This window comes from Capra hircus, chromosome 7, assembly GCF_001704415.2.
Source record: "Capra hircus breed San Clemente chromosome 7, ASM170441v1, whole genome shotgun sequence".
NCBI lineage: Eukaryota > Metazoa > Chordata > Mammalia > Artiodactyla > Bovidae > Capra > Capra hircus.
Genome location: NC_030814.1, coordinates 67,941,410 through 67,964,980, shown reverse-complemented (window position 1 = coordinate 67,964,980; position 23,571 = coordinate 67,941,410). Strand labels below are relative to the sequence as shown.

At 43.3% G+C, this 23,571-nt stretch overlaps 1 protein-coding gene across 1 annotated transcript; it reads right to left on the bottom strand.

The window, feature by feature from the left end:
- Nucleotides 1,263–11,682, bottom strand: LYPD8 (LY6/PLAUR domain containing 8). The gene is made up of 6 exons (XM_005682873.3): nt 11,650–11,682; nt 9,134–9,242; nt 8,646–8,771; nt 6,724–6,885; nt 5,304–5,435; nt 1,263–2,291 (listed from the first exon to the last, which is right to left on the bottom strand). The coding sequence occupies exons 2-6, from the start codon at nt 9,198–9,200 to the stop codon at nt 2,059–2,061; spliced, it is 720 nt and encodes a 239-aa protein (XP_005682930.2). The 5' UTR covers nt 9,201–9,242; nt 11,650–11,682; the 3' UTR covers nt 1,263–2,058.

Below are 23,571 nucleotides of genomic sequence, written 5' to 3'. Positions count from 1 at the left end.
ATCCCACCCTCTCCCTCTCCCACAGAGTCCAAAATGTTCTATACATCTGTGTCTCTTTTGCTGTCTCGCATAGAGGGTTATTGTTACCATCTTTCTAAACTCCACATATATGTGTTAGTATACTGTATTGGTGTTTTTCTTTCTGGCTTACTTCACTCTGTGTAATCGGCTCCAGTTTCATCCACCTCATTAGAACTGATTCAAGTGTATTCTTTTTAATGGCTGAGTAATACTCCATTGTGTATATGTACCACGGCTTTCTTATCCATTCATCTGCTGATGGACATCTAGGTTGCTTCCATGTCCTAGCTATTATAAACAGTGCTGCGATGAACATTGGGGTACATGTGTCTCTTTCAATTCTGGTTTCCTTGGTGTGTATGCCCAGCGGTGGGATTGCTGGGTCATGAGGCAGTTCTATTCCCAGTTTTTGAAGGAATCTCCACACTGTTCTCCGTAGTGGCTGTACTAGTTTGCATTCCCACCAACAGTGTAAGAGGGTTCCCTTTTCTCCACACCCTCTCCTGCATTTATTGCTTGTAGACTTTTTGACAGCAGCCATTCTGACTGGTGTGAAATGGTAGCTCATTGTGGTTCTGATTTGCATTTCTCTGATAATGAGTGATGTTGAGCATCTTTTCATGTGTTTGTTAGCCATCTGTATGTCTTCTTTGGAGAAATGTTTATTTAGTTCTTTGGCCCATTTTTTGATTAGGTCTTTTATTTTTCTGGAATTGAGCTGCATAAGTTGCTTGTATATTTTTGAGATTAGTTGTTTGTCAGTTGCTTCATTTGCTATTATTTTCTCCCATTCTGAAGGCTGTCTTTTCACCTTGCTTATAGTTTCCTTTGTTGTACAGAAGCTTTTCAGTTTAATTAGATCCCATTTGTTTATTTTTGCTTTTATTTCCAGTATTCTGGGAGGTGGGTCATAGAGGATCCTGCTGTGATTTATGTTGGAGAGGGTTTTGCCTATGTTCTCCTCTAGGGGTTTTATAGTTTCTGGTCTTTGATTTCAGTAATTGTACTGTGGTTATCTAAGATGTGAACATAAGAGGAAGGTGGGTGAGGGGGTACTAGAACTCTGAACTGTTTTTGAAATTCTTTGAGAAATCTAAAATTACTTCAAATTTTAAAAAAATAAATAAGTAAATAAGAATGAATGTGGTGATAAGTTACCACCAGACAGCCCTTCTGGAGGCTTTGGTCTTAATCATCATTGGCAAGCCTGGACAATAAAGACCCACACTGGTTTATACCTTTGAAAGTTTTTATTACAGACAACCCCATGTTTCCAAGTCCAGCTCAAAGCGCCCCCCCCCCCGACTTGTTTTGTTTTGTTTTGTTTTATCAAATCTGGGCTTCTGTACATATTGGACCAATTGGTTTTCTTGCTCCTTGGGTATCTGCTACGGAGTCAAGGACTCTGCCATTGATCGTAGGTTCTCCAAGAGGAGGGGCTGGGACTCTGTAGCCATGTTCCATTCCGTGACACCTGGTCAGCAAGGTACTGACAGCATTACCCCCCTGCCTGGGAGGCTAGGCAGGGGAATCTGCCAACCTTCAGCAACCCCTGTGCACCCACTTTGGGTCTCGTGGTGACAGGGCTCTAGACAATGTCACTGTGATCTCTGACTACAGCCAGTACAACTGCTGGCATCAACACAGCACATTATGGCTGGGACACTCCCTGAGTGTGAGGATGGGGAGAGTGGCACGTCAGTCCCCAGAAATGCAGGACTGCAGGCAAAAGAGGCCAGCACAGCAGAAGGCTCTGCTTCTCAGAAGCAAACTGGGCAGGGGTCAGGGAGGTCCTGGGAGCCCACACACAAAGGTGCAAGGATTTCAAAGGCAAGGAGCTGGGAAGTGATGGTGGACAGTGGCTTGAAGGAAGCCCGGCCCAGAACATATTAGGACAGATTTGATCAGCGAGTGAACCAATGCTTTAATAATAAAGAATAATGTGGCTATCACAGGACATTGCCTGGATGGCTGTGACTACTACTGCTACTCACTGAGCATTTAAACAGGGGAGGGGAGTGTTTGAGGGTGCAGATCTCAGAGCAGCAGCCTTAGCAGGAGGATGCTGGCTAGGGCCAAGGGTGTGAAGGCGGCTTGAGAGCCAGTGCCAGCGGTGGTGGCCGGCGTAAGGGTAGTGGTTATTGAGGAGTTTTCTGCACACTCAAACTTTCGGAAAGTGACTCCTCTGAACGTCCGATTCGCAGCACCCAGGAATTCACAGGTGGAGATGTTGACACTGGAGCAACCTTTCAGCACAAGCATTGTCGTCTCTGTGAATGCAAACGAGACAGTAAGGACTTTACAGTCCCTTCACCCTCCCTCTCCAAGTGACCTGCAAGAGCTGAAACAGGTCAGTTCCTGAAACAGGAGCTTGGAGAAAGGAGCCCAGGATCAAGAACAATGACTGAAGGGTAATGGCACAGTGACCGTGGAGGTGAGGGTCTAGATCCCCTCCCTGACCCAGTCCCAGAGGAAACTGAGGCTCCTGGAGCTGGATGTGAGCCTGAGCTCACAGGTCAGGGCCAGAGCTGGACCTAGGACTCAAATCTTCAGTTTTTTCCTGAGTTGCTGGTAAGTGGTGAAATGCAGGAACAGGTTCAGACCCTCCATAAATTCTCTGTTCTCAATCCAAGAAGAAGTCGGCACTTCAGACTGCTCCTGGCCTCCACTCTTCTAGGCTCTGCTTTCCATCCCCATTCCTCTCTGGACCTGAGTTCTCTCTACCTGAGTTTTCCTTGAGAAGAGGAGAAACAGTAAGAGGGGATACGAAGAGGCTACCACGTCTTTACTCCTAATCTGTGTTGTGATGTGTTGAACTCTATTTTAAGGTAAGGTCCTAGGAAAAGACCAAGGGAATTTGCAAAGAAGATATGATTGTGATTGCAGCTACCTTTTATTGAATACCGATTATGTACCAGTATTGCTCTATAATAGTGTATGCGTATTATTCAGTCGTTAAGTCATGTCCAACTCTTTGTGATTGCTTTGAAGGCTACAAGCCAAATTGTCCTGAAGGACAGGCAGTTCACAGAGGAGGAGGGGGCTGGAGGAGGTGATTGGCTATTTGTTAGAGTCAGGGCTACAATTTGAGTTCAAGGCTGACTCCATCCTTGCTCTGAGAAGGAAGGAGAAACTTCCAAATACCAGTGAAGAAAGAAATTCATTGCTATTTTAGAGCAAATATGAGTGTTGAAAGTTGAATTAGAGTGTGTGAGGAAGCTATGTTGCTTGGCACATGTCTGAAGTATTTTTTCAAGTGACCTTGGGCAAAAACAAAAACAAAATCCTACATTTATGATGACTTTGATCTGTCTGGCTTTCAGATTAAGTCAAGGCCTGGGACTTTGCAGACACCTTGGAATAAGGTGAGCAGAAACAGAAAGTCCTTCTTATGCCATTGCTGCCCTCAGGCAAAGCTTTAGAATTAGACATCAGAGCTGTGTAGACATCAAGACCCTTAAATGCATATTATTACCTGACATAAATCACTCTGAAAAGGCTACAAACTATACGATTTCAACCATATAAATTCTGATAAAGGCAAAACTATAGAAAGAGTAAAGAAAAATCAGAGGTTGCCAGGGGTTAGGGTTAGATAGAGCACAGAGGACTTTCAGGTCAGTGACACTACTATGCATGATACTATGACAGTAGATACATGTCATCATACATTTGTCAAAACCCATATAATGTACAGCACAAACAGTGAACCCTAATGGACTCTAAATGATAGTGATGTGTCAGTATAGGCTCACGGATGATAACAATGTACCTTTTTGGTGGACGATGTTGAGAGTGGAGAAGGCTATATATGTGTAGGGGAAAAAATTATAGAAAAAATATATCTTCCTCTCAAATTTCCTGTGAATCTATCTAAAACTTCTCTAAAAAATAAAGTCAATCCTTTTTTTTTTAATAAGTAAAAAGAAGTTCAGGAGAAGTATGAAGTTTGGCCCCACTAAGAAATCTGCAGTTACAATTATGCATCAATTTCCGAAACCATAACTGCCATTTAACAAAAGTTGAAATCAAATTGTACTTGGATATTGGTGCTCTTTAAACTCTTATTATTGTAAGGCATACTGTGGCAGAGACTGACTGACTGTTCATTTTAGCTTTATGCCTCTTCCTTTCCTGTTGTGTCACCGCTGGATTAAATTTCTACCTTCCAGGGCAGTCTGAGTCCCAGACAACAGAATGTGGAAGGGAGTGAGGCACTCGCTTCTAGGCATTGCCTGTAATAACCTTCCTGCCTTCCTCCACTCCCCCTCTTACCCCACCTGCTGGTGAGATGCAAAGAATACAGAAGAGAGCTGCCAAGTCCTGAGTGAGTAGGGGCTGGAGCCTCAAGATGAAAAGAACCCAGGGCCCTGGATTCTGCAATGAACTGCTCCATGAGCAAGAAATAAACTGTGTTGCATTGAGCCATAGGACATGGAAGTTGCCCTTAACAGTAATTAAGTAACACTAATAGTGTTATATTAGTAATATTAGCATTAGTGATTGGCTAATAGTAATGGTTAATAAATGTATTATTATTTAAATAATCATGCATAACATTTGTCTGAATATTTAAAGAATAATATTTATTAGTTTTATATTGTATGATGGTTCATTTGTATCTCATAACAGTTACTATCAAATTACTCCTGTAGAAAAGAACAGTTGGTTGGATTTTTTTAGATAAATCATCAGTATTGTTCATTTTCAAGTATCCAGTGACTTTTTAAAGTAGGAAACACTGTGTTGATTTACACCATGATCAAGGGGAATAGATCATAGCTAAAATGTAAAATAGCTTTTTTATTTCAATGTTGTTTTTGTTCTTTTTCCAATTGGTTGAGTTTAAAGCCCAATTTGAGTCTCCCTTCTAGGCAACTCTAGTTTTCAGAAGCCAACACCTCTCAGTGACAGGTAGAGAAGGGAAGTTACATATAAAAAGCAATAAAAGTCAAACCCACCCACACCTACAGAACAGCCCAACCTATTAGAGAAATAAATGCCAGGAGTGACGCGATGCCCTTAAATGAGCCTGGTTTGATTACAAGTCATAAAAAGAATAGAATTCAAAAGATGGACAGCCCAGGAGGAATGACACTGGACTGAGGAAGCAAAAATAGCAAGCAACTCAAGGCTACATTAACAGCCTAAGTATCTCAAAGGTACCCTGACCTTATTTCCTCATCCTATCGCCACCAGGCCTTTTTTGTGAATCCAGAATTTATGATCCAAGGTGTAACTTGTGTTTTAAACTCAAGTCCCATAAAAAAGAATTCACGTACCATTTATAAATTCTGCAATTATACTGACACATCTTTCTCCATAACATTTCTGGGTTTCATTACAGGAAGTTTCATTATTTCCATAACACGCAGGGCACTGTATGTTTCTGGGCATCTCTTGTTGTGGAGGAGCTGGGTAGAATAAGAATCATTAACTCAGAACAGTGTTATCACAAAGATCATGGTATTGCCTGGAGTGGAAGGAGAAATGCAGACAAAGATGCTAGCCAGAGAGACCTCTCAGGGTCTCTCTGCATGCTCAGGAATCTCCGATCCTGCCATAAAAATAGCAGTCATCCTATTCCTATGTCTCACCAAAGTTATTTGTAGCACTTTACCTCATAGAGCTCCCCTTACAGACCATCCACTCTTCAAGAACTGTGGTTGATGAGTGTGTTGGGATGAGAAGGGAAAGGTAAGATTTTGAGCTAAAACTAACATTAGCCAGCTATTCTGGATTTAGCCAACAGGTGTGTGACTATTACTAAATCTTGCTCTGAACAAATGTAATCAAGTAATTATTTATCATTGTGACTTTGATTTTTTTTTAATTATATGAGACCCAGCTCTGCTATTAATGAACCATGCTCTATGACTATGGCCACATTTTCTCCTCTTCAAAACAAAGGTTTGATCTAAGCCAGCGGTTCTCAAATGAAGGTCCAGGAACTCCTGGGGATCCCTGAGATCCTTCCAGGGAGTCCACTAGGTCAAAATTATTATTTTCATGATGATACTAAGATGTTCTTTGCCTCCTTGTCTTTCCTTCAGGGAAATACAATGGAGTTTTCCAGTGGCAACATGACATGTGAGATTGCAACAGAATAAATGAACAAGCAAATCTGAGAACCAGCTGTATTCTATTAAACCAGAAATTAAAGTGCTTTGAAAAAACATGGAGCAATGCCATTCTTTCCACTAAATATATTTTGTTTTGAAAAATAATTATTTCTATTCTAATAACATTAAAATGTCAGTAATGTTAACATGTAATGGGTTTTATTGTTTCTTGGTAACTAACAGATATTTTTAAATTTCCTTAGCCTTATTTTTAATACAGTAAATATTGATAGATATAGTCCACAGAAACAGAAGTTATTTGGGGTCCCTCCATAATTTTCAAGACTTAGCATCTGGAAAGAGGGTGTGAGGCCACAAAATTTGAAAGCGACTAATGAGCAGCCTCCCACACAGGTTGAAGCGCTGTGATTTCTGTCTTTACTAAGAAACGGAAAGCATAATGGGAGTGCTGGTTTTCTTCATTTGTTTCTCAAGTAACTGTTGTATGTCGGCTGTTAATGTTACCCAGCTATGCACTGAAGTGCCTAGACTTAAGTTGTCCATCTAAGATTGACAATCACAAGCAGTGAAAGAAGGGATGGATATGGGAGGACAGAGGGAAGATGTGGCCAGCACCCACCGGTGGTATTACTGGTTTGATTGCATGCCTTTCCTAGGCAACACTGGCTTTCAAAGTGGAAGATTTCTGTTTCAGATACGTAGACCGTGAAAGGCTCAACCGTGGTCTCATTGCAGTTCTCTTCAGAGCAGGCATGATTCTCATACCGTGTGGAGTTTCCTTCTACACAAAGGCAAACACAGACTATCAGTCTTGGGTACAAAGCGTTCAGGGAGCAACTCCTTTAGGCAAGGACAGAAAAAGTACTCTCAGCTCAATGCAATTTAGGGGACACTGAAGAGAGTTTCCTGCAGAAAGAAAAATCCTTCCCCAAAAAGTAGTTTCTGGCTTCAGCGGGAGATTTTGCAGCTTAAATTGCAGGTGAAAGGCTGATGGGTGAAGTGGGTGGTTCACACTGACACCCCCAGAGACCACTGATCAGTCTTAACATCTCTAAATATAGCCAAGCAGACGTGAGGGGTCTATGCACAACATGATACTGAACCTGAAACTAGTAAAGCTTATAGACCAAAGCTATGCAATATGGTGGTCATTTATAAAGCTCTATGTGGTCATTTGCAAATCACTTCCTCATATTTCAAGAGATCAATATCTGAATATACGTATAAGACAGCACTGATATACACATTAACATCACTGAAAAAAACTTCTACTGAACAGCATGAGTACAGTTTACAGGAAATGCCAGGAAGAGGGGAACAAGTGAAATGACATCACAAAGGAGCAATCAAGCAAAGCCAGAATATGAGATAGCTACAGGACAAATGGGACAAATGCCCCTATTTCTCCAACAATTCAATGGAATTGAGCAAAAAAAAAAGATCTTACTAAACTAGGCATGATAGACTTAACAGCAAAATGTAATTTTGTTTGGGTCCAAATTCCAATGCATCAATTATATCTCAATATCTTTGAAGTATATTGAACATTTTTAAGGTCATCTTAATTTTAAAATTTAAAATTATAGCTAATTTTCTTAGGTGTGATCCTTGTATGGTAGTTATTTAAAAAGTAGGGGAGAGTTCTTATCAGAGATGAATAATGAAGTGTTTATAGGGGAAATAATATGTTATCTAGATTTGCTTTAAAATACTATGGGGAGTAAATTAGGAGTTAAGGATTAAAATATGCATGTCACTATATGTAAAATAAATAACCAACAAGGACCTACTGAATAGCCCAGGAAACCATACTCAATACCTTGTAATAACCTATAATGGAAAAGAATCCATTTTCCTAAAATGGAAAAGAATTTGTGTGTGTGTGTGTGTGTGTGTGTGTGTGAGTGTGAGACTCACTTTGCTGTACACCTGAAACTAACACAGTATTGTAAATCAACTACATTTCAATACAAATTTAAAGAATAAAAATGCTATGGGAAAAAAAAATAGCAAAATGTTAATTGTTGACACAGGACCACAGTTCACTATACTCCTCTTCCTGCTTTTGTGTACATTTGAAATGTTCATAATAAAAAGTTAAAAATAAATCAAAATGCTCTGAGAGAGCTGTAACAATCATACCAGCAAAACACCTTGGAAGGGAGTCTGAGTGAAAGTATGTTGAATCTGAAACAGGAAGGAACACTGAGAGAAAGGAAAGGGGAGCAGAAAATGGAAAAATGAAAGCACCTAGAGAAAGCTGACTGCTTATAATGTGGCTAAGAGCTGTCCCTGCTTCTCATGTTCATTCGTATGGGCCTACAGTGACGTTTCAGCCAGAGGAAGCAATTCCAAGGAGCCACAGCGGCTTGTGTGCTTGCTTGGCTCTACCACTTGCGTGTTGCTTCTGCTGGGAGGTGCCTTCATGACTGCCTCTCTCCATGCACAGCCCAGCCTTCGCCTTCCTTTTCCTGGCCAACCCCTCCAGCACCTGCCCTGTGCAAGTTCCAGAAATGAGAATGATCACCCCCTGAGGCTCACCATGATAAAAGTTGGTTGAGAAACTTGTACAGCTGTTGGCACTTGAGGGACACTCTGTGGCATTTTTTGCATCACAGACCTCCTTCAGTGAATTACACTGTACACAGCTCAGTGGATTCTGGGATTCTGGGGAGACAAAATATTTGGCATCATCAACATTCAGGAGACATTAATAGAGTTTGCTTTGGACAAAGCACCACACTTACCTCAGGTTAAAAGAATAGCCAAGATAGCATCCCTTCCCTCTGGGGTCCCCCAAACTTTAAGCTGTGAGATGTCTACCATTCTCCGGTTGGAAGACCCAACCTTGACCCATAGCACAGAGTGGTATCACAGGGTGCACTGTGCAAGAAGGGGTCTCACAGTCTTCACTGCCCACATCTTGACAAGAGGTCGCTTGGGATTCCAGAGCACCAAGACTGACAAGAATCTGGTGAGGTGGAAAATGGGGTCTTCATTCCAAAAGGGAGCAGCATGGTTTCCCTCACCTACAGCTGCAACCGTGAGCACGACGATGATGCCAGCAAAGAGGAAGCCCTTCATGGTGCTGGACATATGCCTCCTGAGGACGAGAACTGTGGCTGCAGAGCCTCTAGCCTGAAGAGAGAGGCACAAAGAGGACAGTCCGGGGATTCAGAAGATTGCTAGAGCGTGATATCCCCTAGGGGTGCAATCACACTTCAACAAACCTAGCCCAACCTGGTGACAGAAGGAATCAACATCATCAGCTGGAAGCACAGAGCCACAATACAGATCCAAACCTGCCTTTATACCCACAAGAATCTGAGTTTTCCCTTTGCCTACAAATGTATCTACACACACAGGTACGAAAGCCCAGGGCATTTCCTACAGAGCCACTATAGATACAAAATGGGCAGGCAGAGGATTGCCAGCCCCACTGAGGATGGGAGTCCAGGAACAAAGCTGGACTATGCTCTCCCAGAGCACAGTGTCCATCCTCTGGTTGGAATCTTGCCACATTCACATAATGGCCTTTACGGGCTCTGTCTCTGCCATCACCACTCCAATAAGCACTGAGCACTTACTCTGTTCTGAACATTCACGTGCACTGATTCATGTGATTCCTCCACCTCTGTAGGCAGGTACTATTATTAGGATGACCTTTATTTCAGAGGGGGAAATTAAACCCCAGAGAAGTTAGGTAACCACTCAAAGTTGAGGTCACACTCCTGAGAGGAATAAAAGCTGGATTTGGCCCAGATCCCTAATCCTCAGTCCATGCTGCCTCCAACAGACATGACTCCCAAAGCCCCAGACCCAAAGGTCCCAGCACACCTCTGACTGGTCTGTCATCAGCCTCTCTGAACCTGTAAGTTGTCTAATAGCTGAGGTTTAGCTGTATTTATTAAGATCCTGAGAGCTGGAGATTAGAAAATATAAACTACTATATGTAGAGTGGATAAACAGCCAGTTCCTACTGTATAGCTCAAGGGACTATATTCAGTATCTTGTGATAATCCATAATGTAAAAGAATATTTTTTTAAAAAAGAATGCCTATATGTGTCAAACTGAGTCACTTTGCTCTACAGCAGATTAGCACAACATTGTATATCAGCTATACTTTAAATAAATAAATATCCTGAATCAGAGCTCCTAAAATTTCAATTTGCCCATGTATCAAAGCAGCATGAAAGGGAACTGTCTGGCTCTGCACTGAGTCCTTCTTTATCATGAGCTCATTTATCCTGTGAACAGTAGGCAGGAGCCACATGTGGCCATTTACATTTGGATTCACTGAAGGAATAAAAAGGAAACATATTATTTCTCAGACCGGCCATGTTCCAGTGCCCAGAGGCCACCTGTGGCTGGTGGCTGCTATACTGGCCAGTGCAGGTATGAAACAAGTCCCAGGGCACAGTGCTGCTATAAAGATTTTTGCCTACTCCCCAGCTGAAAAACCTGCAGAAGGAGGGATCATGAAAATTGCCCAAACTCACTCAGCTTGTAAGACCAAAAGTGAGACTCCATTCGGGGTCCTTCCAGGTCCGAAACCAAGTTGTACCATGATAACTGCCACTTATTAAAGAGCAGCAAACCTTCTACTGGGCATTGCAACCCACTGCCTGCATCCCACTTCACCAACCACACATACATGCCCCCCCCCCAACATACACACATACACGCACTACACTATGCTCATCTAGTTAGCTTATTAGGGGTCAGTGAAAAGAAAGAGAAACTAGTCACAGTCAGGGAAGACAGACGGCCCATCACTTATCTAATGGCCCCAACATTCAGAGAGCCAAGGAGAGAAAGTCTGTTTGGTCTGGAGGCTGTGGCAGATGTTGCATGCATTGTGCCCTACACCCTCCCCTGCCCAGTCACTGCCCCAGGCACAGAACCCCAGTGCAGAGAGGTTCAGGGACTGGGCTTCCTAGGAAGGGCATCTCAAGCCTTGTGGGTGTAAAGGAAGAGGAGCTAGGGCAAACAATGAGAAAGAAGCCACAGAAGCCACATCAATTAAGTGCACAAATCACCTCAGCCCAGGTACCGACCTGATGATTAGCCTCATTTTCAGAGGGACATAATGGAGGCCCAGAGTGGTCAGGACTCTGCCCAGGAATGCGCAGCAGAGAGACAGAGACTGAAGGTGGTGGGACCAAGGGGCCAGCGAGCTGGGGGGCAGGGCAGAGGGCCCCACAGGGAAAGTGAGAGCAAGCGCACCTGTACACCCCTTTGCAAAGTCCTTCCCCCTCATTCTATCGCTGGACATTTTCGGCAGTCTGAGAGGGTCCTGTCACAATCGCTCCCATGTTACACAGAGGAGCACGAGCTCCCAGAAACTGCGAGAAGCACACAGCACCACGAACACACAGAGCAAAGTCCAGAACCTCTCGACTCCAGCCTTCCCCTCCCGGGCACTGCTGAAGCAGCGAGCACCGAGAGAACGCCCTGGACCCCAGACAGCTCTGAACGCCTTTCCCCTGCTCTCAGCTGCTCCCAGGCTGGGCCCCTCTTCAAAGCTCAGCCCCACTCCTTTACCTTCTCTGTCTGGCCCAGAGACTGCCCTGCAGAAGGTGGATCCCAGCAGAAGGCTGGAGAAGGTGTGTGAGGGGCCTTATATAGCAGGTGACTGCACAATCAGAAAGCACAACCACCTACAGGGAGGGGCTTCTAGGACAGACTGGGCCCTGCCCAACTGTAGAGCCATACACGGCTTAACCCTTGGCATCTATGATGCTGGTCAAGTCTCTGAAGCCTCCAGGAATTGGGAAAAACTTTGGTCAGAGGCTGCCTTTGGCAAAAGATACAAAGGAGCCAGATACATCCCTGGCATTGTCTCATGTGGGCTGCCACCCACCAGATGGATTCCATGACCAGTAGATGGATCACAAGTATCACTTTATCCTGACCTCATAAAGCAGTCACCTTGATTCGCCCATCTGCAGATGAGGAAACCAAGGTACATAAGAGAAACCTAAAAGGGCTTCCCCGGTGGCTCAGTGGAGAAGAATCTGCCTGCCAGTGTAGGAGACAGGTTCGATCCACGGTCCGGGAAGATCCCACATGCCCCGGAGCAGCTAAGCCTGGGAACGAAACTACTGAAGCCCGTGGGCCTGGAGCCGGTGCTCCGCAAAGCCACCACAATGAGAAGCCCAGGCACCACAACTAGAGCAGCCCCTGCTTGCTGCAACTGGAGAAAAAGTCCGCACAGCAATGAAGACCCAGCACAGCCAAAAAATAAATAAATAGATGATTTTTTTAAAAGAGAGAGAAAGATAACAGATTCTCCCAAGATTACACAGCTGGGAAAGAATCAAACTCAGAGTCAGGTCACATGGGGGTTGTGCAGCTCAGGGAAGAAGCTCAGGTCTCCTTGGGCAAGTGTCTGAACTTCACTAATTCTTAGGGTCCTCCAGCCAAGAAGAGGATAAACTCACTGTACATTCTCACAGGGTAGAGGGGCCTTGAAGCCCCTGCTGGCAGAATACCCTGTGCACCTCAGTAAGGGGCCCACAGCCCCCGCTGCTGCTGCCCCCCACACCCTAGGCATTTTGTCTGGCAGCACGGTCTGGGCAGCCTCTGTTGGTGAGAGCAGAGGCAGGCCAGGCTCCTCCCAGCACCTTCCCATCGTGGTGTGTGTGCTTCTGGCTTTGAGTGTGGATCTGAGCTCTCTTCCCTCCTGCTGTTCCTGCCCCTTCAGACACTTACACTCTCACCCACAGACACACCACACACACAAAGGTTTCAGGTAGGCATCTCACCAACACTTCCCAGCTGGCAGTTAAATCTTAAGAGTTCTCTGCTCTTGAATATACTCCTTGTCCATCTGCTGCCCGTTCTGTCTGGACTGTGGCTCAGGTCTCCTTTTTTCCTTAAATTCATGCATTTAATCAACAAATGGGGCATCCCATGCCCACTCCAGGAATTTGGGAGGTATTTGGGCAAAGAGAGACTTTGCCTTCTGTAGGAGTATAGTCTAGAGGGAGGGACATGACACAAATAAAGTAATGAATAAGCAAATTACAGGGTAGATTAGGATATGGTGACTGCACTGGCAAAAAAAGAGTAAGGTGAGGGATCAACTGTGCGGGGGGAGGGGGCACATGATTCAGTTTTAAATAGAGAGGCATTGGTCTCATGGAGAAGGCAAAATCTGAATTATATCTATATGCAGATCCTCTGGCCATCTCCTTTCTTACCCTTCTGCCATCAGTCTGACTACAACAGCATTTTCCAAAACAAAGGTAGCTCCCTCCTTAATAGAATCCTGCTGCTGTTGCTGCTGCTGCTGCTGCTGCTGCTGCTGCTAAGTCACTTCAGTCATGTCAGACTCTGTGTGACCCCATAGATGGCAGCCCACCAGGCTCCCCAGTCCCTGCGATTCTCCAGGCAAGAACACTGGAGTGGGTTGCCATTTCCTTCTCCAATGCGTGAAAGTGAAGTCACTCAGTCGTGTCCGACTCTTAGCGACCCCATGGACTGTAGCCTACCAGGCTCCTCTGTCCATGGGATTCTCCAGCAAGAGTACTGGAGTGGACTGCCATTTCCTACTCAGTCCTAATTCCAGCCTCGTGGCAGGGCCCAGTGGGAGAGGTGGGAGCAGGAGCAGCCAATGGGATGTGGGTGGGAGAAGGTCTGTGGACAGAAGAGTTGAAGAGCCCCGTATGCTGCCTTTGAGATAATAGCCCAGGGCGGGGAGGTAGCAGCGGTGGGGGTGGAGGGGCGGGAGGAATAGTGGGGTTGGGGGATGGGGGAGAGGCCCAGGGACAGGTTGTGCACCAGGATCAAGCTGAGGACACATAGGGAAACCAATCTGATCAATGTTAATTCTTCTTAGAAGGCACTAGACACCCAGGAATATCTGGGTCTGAATCCAGACTTTGCCCTTCGTGTCCCCTAAATTACTTACTCACCTGGCTTGCTGGGCCCAAGTTCTCCATCCGTAAAAGAGGAACACCAGACCCTGAAGAAACACCTACTGATTATTTCCTCCTGGAATTCTTGGTTTTTTTTAAATATTTATTTATTTATTTTTGGCTGTGTCAGGTCTTAGTTGTGGCACAGCTCTGTAGCTGTGGCCCAACACGTGGGGTCTCAGTTCCCTGACCAGGGATCAAACCCACATCCTCTGCATTGGAGGGCAGATTCTTACCCACTGGCCCACCAGGATAATCCCGCCTGCTGTGATTCTTATCCTGTTCCACTGTGTTTTTGCCAGTGTCATCTGATTGTAATGCCATGAAGGCATTTGATCGAGTGTGGTGTAGTAGCAACCTCTGAAGTGGGCTGTGCACAACCATTCATGGCAGCCCTGGGTCTGCCCTTCCCAAGAACTCGGACAAGATAAGTATCATTAACCCCTTGAAAGATGAAGAGACTAAGCCACAGAAAGGACTTGCCTCCAGGCCTTCAGGCACCAGGACCAACAACCTTTCCATTCCAACACAGCCTATGTGGGACCAGCCTCTGCCCATGGGGCTGAAAACACCAACCCAGCTTTCCCATCTCATTGTTCCAGGGTCACATCTCTGTCATCACTGTGGGGCTATCAGGATCCAAGTGCCAGGGTCACGCCAAGGTTTTATAAGAAATCATCCCCATAAAACAAGCCCTCCTGACTAACCAAGAAATCCAGGGACCCAAGAGAAACAGCGTCTCAATAGAAAGCCCAACTTTTACTCTGAAAGACAGTGGGCATACCCCAACCACCCTGGTTCCATTATCCCCTTAGAACAGGACAAGGCTCTGCCCTCATGACCTCTCCATGAGACAAACTGGGACTCACTTGGATCCTGGAGAGTCATCCTGGGGAGTGAACCTGTAACCACTGTGGGAAATGGGCTTCTCCCATTTCCCTCAATTTCTCCCATTTCCCTTGATCATTAACAGAAGGAATGATCAAATCTTGGAGGTGAGTTCTTTGAGGAGACCACTCAGTTTGGAAATAAACATGCAGAGGGGGCCGGGATCAGAACAGGATGGCCAGAGCAGGAACTCCAACCAGTGTCCAAGCTGAGAACTAGGAAAAGGGTCCCCTGCTTCAACCATTCTCTGTCTGGGTTTGCATCAGGGAGCTTTCATTGACTGGCTTGTTCCTCCAGCCTGGAAATGTGAGAAAAGGCTAAAATCATGAAATTACTATCCCTAACTGCAGGCACCATGCAGGAGAAATGTACAAGCCCTGAGAGATAAGCCTCCCAAATAGTCCATACTCTGGGTAAAATGATAATCCTCTGAGTCTTGAGTTCTCCTTTGTCAAATGGGAAAAGCATTACCATTCACCTCTGAACAGTTGTTCTGAGGGCCTCCAAAAACAATTCCTCGCATTATAGACACTGCTGCTAGAGTCTGCACTAGTGACACCACAGCCTGGGGGGACACATCAGGTCACACAGGGCAGGAGCTAAAGTAGGACCCAACCTCAGAGCATACTTCTGCCACCTACCAGCTGGGCTTGGGCATTCAGTTACATGTTCTCTAAGTCTGTTTCCTCACCTGAGACAAAGGAACATCCATAATATCCAACTTTTTATAAAGATTATGAGGAAATACTCTTTAGACGGGGCACAGTGTTATAAATTTAGCTCAAAGAAATTTCTCTATGATACATACCATCAGTTCAGTCACTGGCAGTTTTCCTGGGCTTCCTTTGTGTCATGCAACATGTCCAGGGCCAAATAAGTAATCATTCCAGGACATTTTCAATATGACCATTTCTTTAAAAAAAAAAAAACAAGCTCTAAATATATTTGAAGAATTATTGCATCCAACGTTATAAAAACAGTTTGTCTGCCTGATCTATAATGCGAACCTCCACTGGGTTGGGGACAAAGGGCAAAAAACAGCAGACAGGCCTGGTTTGACACCTGCCTATGCCAGTTATCAGCTGTGTAAACTTGGTTAAGATTCTTAGTGTCTCCATTAAAACAAAGGGACATAAATTTTCTTGGAGGCTCACTCACATAGTGGCTGCTGACACACAAAGAATAGCAGCTGCCTTCCCCTCATCTTTTTTTCTGACAATTGAACCGTAAATGTCCTCATTTACTCCGTAAATATGTGTTTGGGCATTTACTCTGTGCCAAACCCTGGACAGTGGATTTACAAAGTTACTGAGACAGATGAGTTCCTTGTCATCCCAAAGAATTTAAGCTAATAACAACAACTACAAACAAACAAGGAAACATTTTTTTTTAAGTAAACAGACAAAGATAGTTGCAAACTGAAGATCTGTGATGGAAACAAAATGGTAACTGAGTTAGGAAAGAAGAGGGTTGGGGTTTGAAGGCATCTCCAAGCGGTAAGAAGGAAACAGTCAAGGGAAGAGGGAAGTCAGATGGTTCCCAGAACAGGACAAAATACATGAGCGAAAAAAAAGGTTTCTTAGTCAAGAGCATGCCTTGCCGAAGGAACGGAGCAAAAAGGCACACCAGTATAAAGGCACATCAGTACTGAAGAACCGCAAGGTTATATCTACACCGTACTGAGCTCATTTCAACATTCTATGTTGGTTCTTCAACCAAACAGCTTAGATGAAGTGCAAAGAGCACCAGGCTTATTGACGGAAAATGAGAGTTCAAAACCTAGTTTTGTAATTCACTAACTGGTTGTTAACTTTTATCCATGAGGCACAACTTCCTTATATAAAATGGTAAAATTAGTAATACCTACCTGAGAGAAAATGAATAGTGACTACCTTCATCCATGACATAGAATGGGAGATAGTTAATTCATCACTGGTTTTATCATTCCTAACGAACATGGTAGGTGATATCCCTTACAGATCGTGCCAAGGTTATTGTGTCCATTTGGAGCAAAATCAAGCTGATAGGGAGACTCTGTTGTTCTTCTTCTCCTTCTTCTTGAGTCTCTAAGTTGTATCTGACTCTGTGACCCCATGGACTGCAGTACACCACGCTTCCCTGTCCTTCATTTTCTCCTGGAGTTTGCTCAAATTCATGTCCATAGGACTGAATTACATTGCCTTGAGAAGAATATTAAGACTCAATTTTCCTTTCTAGGCAATGAGTTAGGTAACCTGCAAGTGTTCTCATTGTTGAGGAGTCTGAACTGGCCCCAGGTAACTCCCTCTTCTAGCCCACAGCTCATTCTTCCCCATCTCAGAACCAGCAACTCCAGGCAGATCACAGCTTCCATTAGCAGCTGGCCAGAGCCAAAGGTGTTAGCATTGGTGAGATTCCAGAAGGGAGCAAGGATTGGGATTCTGTGTCCCTTGGGATGCAGTGGAGTTGAGTTTCCCTGGGAAGAAGGGAGAACAGAAACAATACTTGAGGGGTCATAGGAAACAGAGGGAGGAAAATTGAGGACAAGTGAAAAGAGACCCAGATGAAAGAAGAATCATCCAGGACTATCCTTTCCACCTTCTGCCACCTCTGTGAGACCCAAGACAGAAGTGAGTTGACTCAGCCTCCTTCTAGATGTATCGGTCTATTACATTCACCAACCTGTTACTGAATGTACCTCCACCAGTGGGAAACACTGCCTGCCCTCCTTCTGAGAGGTATTGACATCACTTTCTCATCACTCTGATAACAGATAGCAGTGTTATTTTTCTTTGTTACTTTTCAACATAAAATCTAGGAAACCTATAGCAGCTCCAAATATTGCTTGGGAATCCATGCAGCAGACACTTCATTCTTTTATTCAGTTTGTCCTAAACACAGAAGTTAGAATGGTGAAGAGCTAAGAAGGACTGGCAGGACTAAAGGAGTTAAAAACCAGTACATGGGCAGTTGAAGATAAACAACACACAAGACTATTTCTTGCATCTTGTTTCCAAGCCTCTGTCTATTTGCTTACTGGTACAGGGACAAACTTTCCAAGCCTCTGTGACTCATGCAAATGACATACTCCTTTAGGGAATATCATGCTGTTTCAGAAAAAAGAAATAAGTTATTAAAAGGTGAAACAGTAAAAGGCCTATATTGATGTTGGTGGCAATAAGGAAGTATGGAATACAGGGCTGGTTTCTATTTCTGGTTTTCATAGGCTGTGCGATTTTGGCCAAAGTCCTTCCCCCGTTTTTACCCTAGGAAAGACACTGGGATACAAATGGGGGAAGTCCAGAATTCAGTCTAGTTTCAAGAGTATATTGTTGTTTCTTGAAATGGGGATTTAGATAGGAGATTTGTGGACATATAATTCAAGGCTGTTTTTAAAAATGCTGGTTGCTTTCTCCCAACCACCAAAACAGTTTTTGAAAAATACTTTTTGACTCAAAATTAAAGATAGCTATCTTTTCCATTACAGACCAGCCTGAGGTTTGCTTGCCCTGCTTTGAGCACCAAGGGGAAATATTCATAACAATGAAATCAGCCTATGATGCATTACATGATATAAAATAAATTTAATATGTCTTTGAAAATGCTCTGCAGCCTAAACTGTAGTGCTTACACATAAGCACTGTCAATATTACTAAACTGCTGCCAAAGGAGGAACTTGTCAACACCATTTTGGCTCAAGTCACAGTGATTCAACAGAAAGAGTGACAGCCCTGATTCAGGCAACTGATTCAAGCATTTACACAAAACTGGAGATGAAGTGCTATATAAATCATTACGATTTTATGGAAGAAAGCACATACACTCCCCTCGCATGGACTGTTGAGACTCCAGCATTTCTAAATAAAATACCGTATAACATTCATTTGAACACTATCTGGAATTCTGCCAGAGCAGATGATTAATTTGAATTGAGGCCCTTTCTGCTTCTTTATCATCGGCAAAAACATCAAAAGGGGAAAGGGAAGTCACTCAGTCATGTCCGACTCTTTGCGACCCCATGAACTGCAGCCCACCAGGCTCCTCCGTCCACAGGATCCTCCAGGCAAGAGTACTGGAGTGGGGTGCCATTGCCTTCTCCAAAAACATCAAAGAAGGCATCCAAAGCCTCTCCTGCTGCCACAAGGTAGTGGGATCTTTGGTGGCAGTCTCAAGCAGCAAGTACCCAATGGTTTTGAAGAAAACAAAATACATCATTATCATTCCAATATTCCAAGTCAGCCTCCAGAAATAAACACTGACTCTAAATGTGGCCAACAATTCATGCACATTATTTTATATAAAACTTGGGGAAATTTTCTCCAGTACTCTTGCCTGGAAAATCCCATGGATGGAGGAGCCTGGTAGGCTGCAGTCCATGGGGTCGCGAAGTTGGGCACGACTGAGCAACTTCACTTTCACTTTTCACTTTCACGCATTGGAGAAGGAAATGGCAACCCACTCCAGTGTTCTTGCCTGGAGAACCCCAGGGACGAGGGAGCCTGGTGGGCTGCCGTCTATGGGGTCACACAGAGTCGGACACGACTGAAGCGACTTAGCAGCAGCAGCAGCAGCAGGGAAATTTTTAAAAGACAATACATATTGTGAAAATATCAAATATAATGAAGATAATTTTAAAATGTTAGGGTTTAAGTTCCTAAATAAAATAAAGATCCATTAAATGATATATGAAAGATTGATCTCAGAAGTAATTAAAATTTCCCCTCTAACTCTCTCAAGAATGCTTTTTCTCTGTTCTTTCTTTCTTGTTTTGCTTTCACCTCTCTTACAGTAATCAGAGTCTGATCCAGCCTGGAGCAGTTCTTATCCTCATGGGAATGGAGGGAGAATGGATGAGTATGGTCAGTAAAGGACCAGAAACAACCAGGAATAATAGGGAGAAATGGCATTTTAACAAAGTTGTCAGTCCCTCACTAGGAAGCCCACTTTGGTGGGAGACACTTCTAATCCACACAAATCTTTTTTTTTTTTTTTTTCCTCTCTCTCTTTTAACTTGATTGTGTCAGGTCTTAGTTGCAGCATCCAGGATTGTTTGTTGCAGCACACAGATTCTAGTTCTGGTGTGCAGGCTCAGTAGTTGCAGCATGAGGGCTCCAGAGTGAGGCCAAAGTACTTGTCGTGTTTGGGCTTAGTTGCTCCATGGTATGTGGGATCTTAGTTCCCTGACCAGGGTTGAACCCACATCTCTTGCATTGCAAGGTAGATTTTTTTGTTTGTTTGTTTCTCTGTCTTCCTTTTATTTTTTAAAACTAATTCATTTATTTCAATTGGAGGATAATTACTTTACAATATTGTGATGATTTTTGCCATACATCAACCTAAATCAGCCATAGGTATGCATGTGCCCCCCCATCCTGTGCCCCCCTCCCACCTGCCTCCCTACCCCATCCCTCTAGGTTGTCCCAGAGCACCAGCTTTGGGTGCCCTGCTTCACGAATCAAATTCGCACTGGTCATCTATTTACATGTGGTAATGTATATGTGTCAATGTTATTCTCTCAAATCATTCCACCCTCACCTTTTCCCACTGAGTCCAAAAGTCTGTTTTTTTACATCTGGGTCTCCTTTACTGCCCTGCATGTAGGATTTTCAGTACCATCTTGCCAAATTCCATGTATATATGTTAATATACTGAATTGGAGTTTCTCTTTCCGACTTACTTCACTCTCTGTAATAGGCTCCAGGTCCACCCACCTCATTAGAACTGACTCAAATCCATTCCTTTTTATAGCTTAGTAATATTCCATTGTGTATATGTACACAATTTCCTTATCCATTCATCTGTGGCTGGACATCTAGGTTGCTTCCATGTCCCAGCTATTGTAAATAGTGCTGCAGTGAATATTGGGGTACATGTGTCTCTTTCAATTCTGGTTTCCTCAGGATACATGCCCAGCAGTGGGTCAAAAATGTGTTTTCCAGGAGGTCAAAATGCATATAAATGTTATCTGTAGCAAAAGAAAGAAAGCTTTTTAAATTACATGAAAAATACTCTGACAACTTAAAAATTTTAAACACAATTTCAAAAAATATATGAAGCAAAAACCGACAAAATAGAGAAATAATGATTTAATATTAATAACCCAAAACTCCAATACCCCACTTTCAATAATGGATAGGAGAACTAGACAGAAGGTCAATAAGGAAGCAAAAGACTTAACAATGCTGGAATCAACTAGACATCTATAGAACACTCCACCCCATGACAACAGAATATACATTCTGTCTAAGTGCATGTAGAACATTCTCCAAGATAGAGCATGTGTCAGGCCACATAACAAACCTCAATATATTTTAAATGCTAGAAATAATATAAGGTGTGTTCTCCAACAACAATGGATGAATTCAAAAATCAATAACGAAGAAATTTGGAACACTCATAAATGTGTGGAATTTAAATAATATACTTCTAAATAGCTGTGGATTTTCTCATATGTCAATTAAGCTAGGCCATGGTACCAGAATTTCACTAAATATTATTCTAGATATTTCTGTGAAAGTATATTTTAGATGAAGTTAACATTTAAATCATCAGAATTTGAGTAAAGCAGATTACCCTCCACAATGTGGATTTTAATTGAATTAATTGAGGGCCTTAACAGAAAAAGACTGATCCTGTGAAGAAGAGATAACTCTACCAACAGCCTTTGGACTTGAGCTGCCAGCATCAAATCTTCCCTGGTCTCCAGACTGCTAGATTACCCAATATTGGAATTACCAGCCTCCACAATTATGTAACCCAATTGTGTAACTCTTTCTCTCACAGAAAGAGAGATAGACTACTATGAACAGTTGTATAACAACAAATTTGTTGAACAAGGTAAAATGTATATGTTCCTAGAAACACACAAACTGTCAACATTAATGAAAGAAGATATAGAAAACATGAATAGACCTACAACATGTAATGAGATTGAGTCAGAAGTCAAAATTTTCCAAAAAGTAAAATCAAAGAAAAACCCACTCCCATGTCCTAGGATTGTTCTATCTGTTGCCTTTTTAATAAAAGATCTGTCTGCTTGATCTATAACTAGTCTCTTATTTCAAGTCCTTGCTACAGTGAGACAAGAGCCAAGAAATCCTGACTTCTTGAGCTGTAATTAATCCATCATTCCAAATCTTTGTTACAATGAAATAAGATCTGAAGAAGAGAAACAAACTGACCTGACAGTATGTCTAGGAAAAGATGGCTTCACTGGAGAATTTCACCATGTTTAAAGAAGAATTAATATCAGCGTCCAAAGACTCATTCTGTGGGGCCCCTGCCAAAGACCACTGCTGACATCAGCTCAGAGAAGGCAGCAGTGTTGATGAAGCCTTCCACAATGAGGAAAGTAAGATGTTAGTGACACTGTGTTTGACAGTAGACAAAATGGTAGGAATGTGGAACCTTAAAAAGTCACATCTTTTCCATCTTTTTTTAATATAAATTTATTTATTTTAATTGGAGGGTAATTACACTACAATATTGTATTGGTTGTGCCATACATTGACATGAATCTGCCATGGATGTACATGTGTTCCCCATCCTGAACCCCCCTCCCACCTCCCTCCCCATACCATCCCTCTGGGTCATCCCAGTGCACCAGCCCCAAGCATCCTGTATCCTGCATAGAACCTGGACTGGTGATTCATTTCATATATGATATTATACATGTTTCAATGCTATTCTCCCAAATCATCCCACCCTCTCTCTCTCCCACAGAGTCCAAAAGACTGTTCTCTACATCTGTGTCTATTTTGCTATCTCGCATACAGGGTTATCATCAACATCTTTTCCATCCTTAACACTCCTGAAATTGACCTACCTTGGCCCCAGCAGCAGTACTTGGCACACCTCTGATTCAGACACCCTCCCCAGTGCTGAGGCTTTAGAATCTGTTGACTCAATCCAGAGGGAGCAGGGGTCCATGGAGGACAGTCACTCCATGTGTCAGGCAGGAAAGTTAATGGCCCTGGGCTCCTTTCTACAGTTCAGACAGCAGTTTTCTCACAAATGTCGGTGTCACATACAAAGGGTCAAAGAGCTAATCTATACGGCCCTCTGGCCATGATACTGTTAGGTAGTTAAAATAGGAAAAAGAAATCCAAAATGGTGAAACTACACAGAAATGGGGGGAAGTCCACAAAAGAGGATGTTGAGGACCAGAATTGAGAACCTCTTGCAGGAAAACACAACCAAAACATGCCCCCTTCCCTGATTGGCCTTGAGCATACACCCATTTATATTGCCTTTCTTGACTGGTGGCAGGCACAGCCACCTATTTTGCACAGGAACCAAGAGGAGACAGGAAATATAAAAAAGGAAGCAAAGAGGGATCATCACCTTTCCTTCAGGGTTGGCCCACTTCCACATCTCAGGAGTGTACTGTCTGTTTTCTGTTTAATAAAAGATCTCTCTGCTTGAGCAATAACTAGTCTCTTGTTTCAAGTCCTTGCTACAATGAGACAAGAGCCAAGAAATCCTGACTTCTTGAGCTGTAATTAGTCCATCATTCCAAATCTTTGTTACAATGAGACAAGAAATGAAGAAAAGAAACAAACTGACCTGACAATATGACTACCTGAGCAGCAAATATTAATACATAAGAAAGGCTCTGAAAGACCATGAGTTCACTCTGACCCTCAAAGAAAAAAGTTCAGCCAGTGGAAAGTAATAT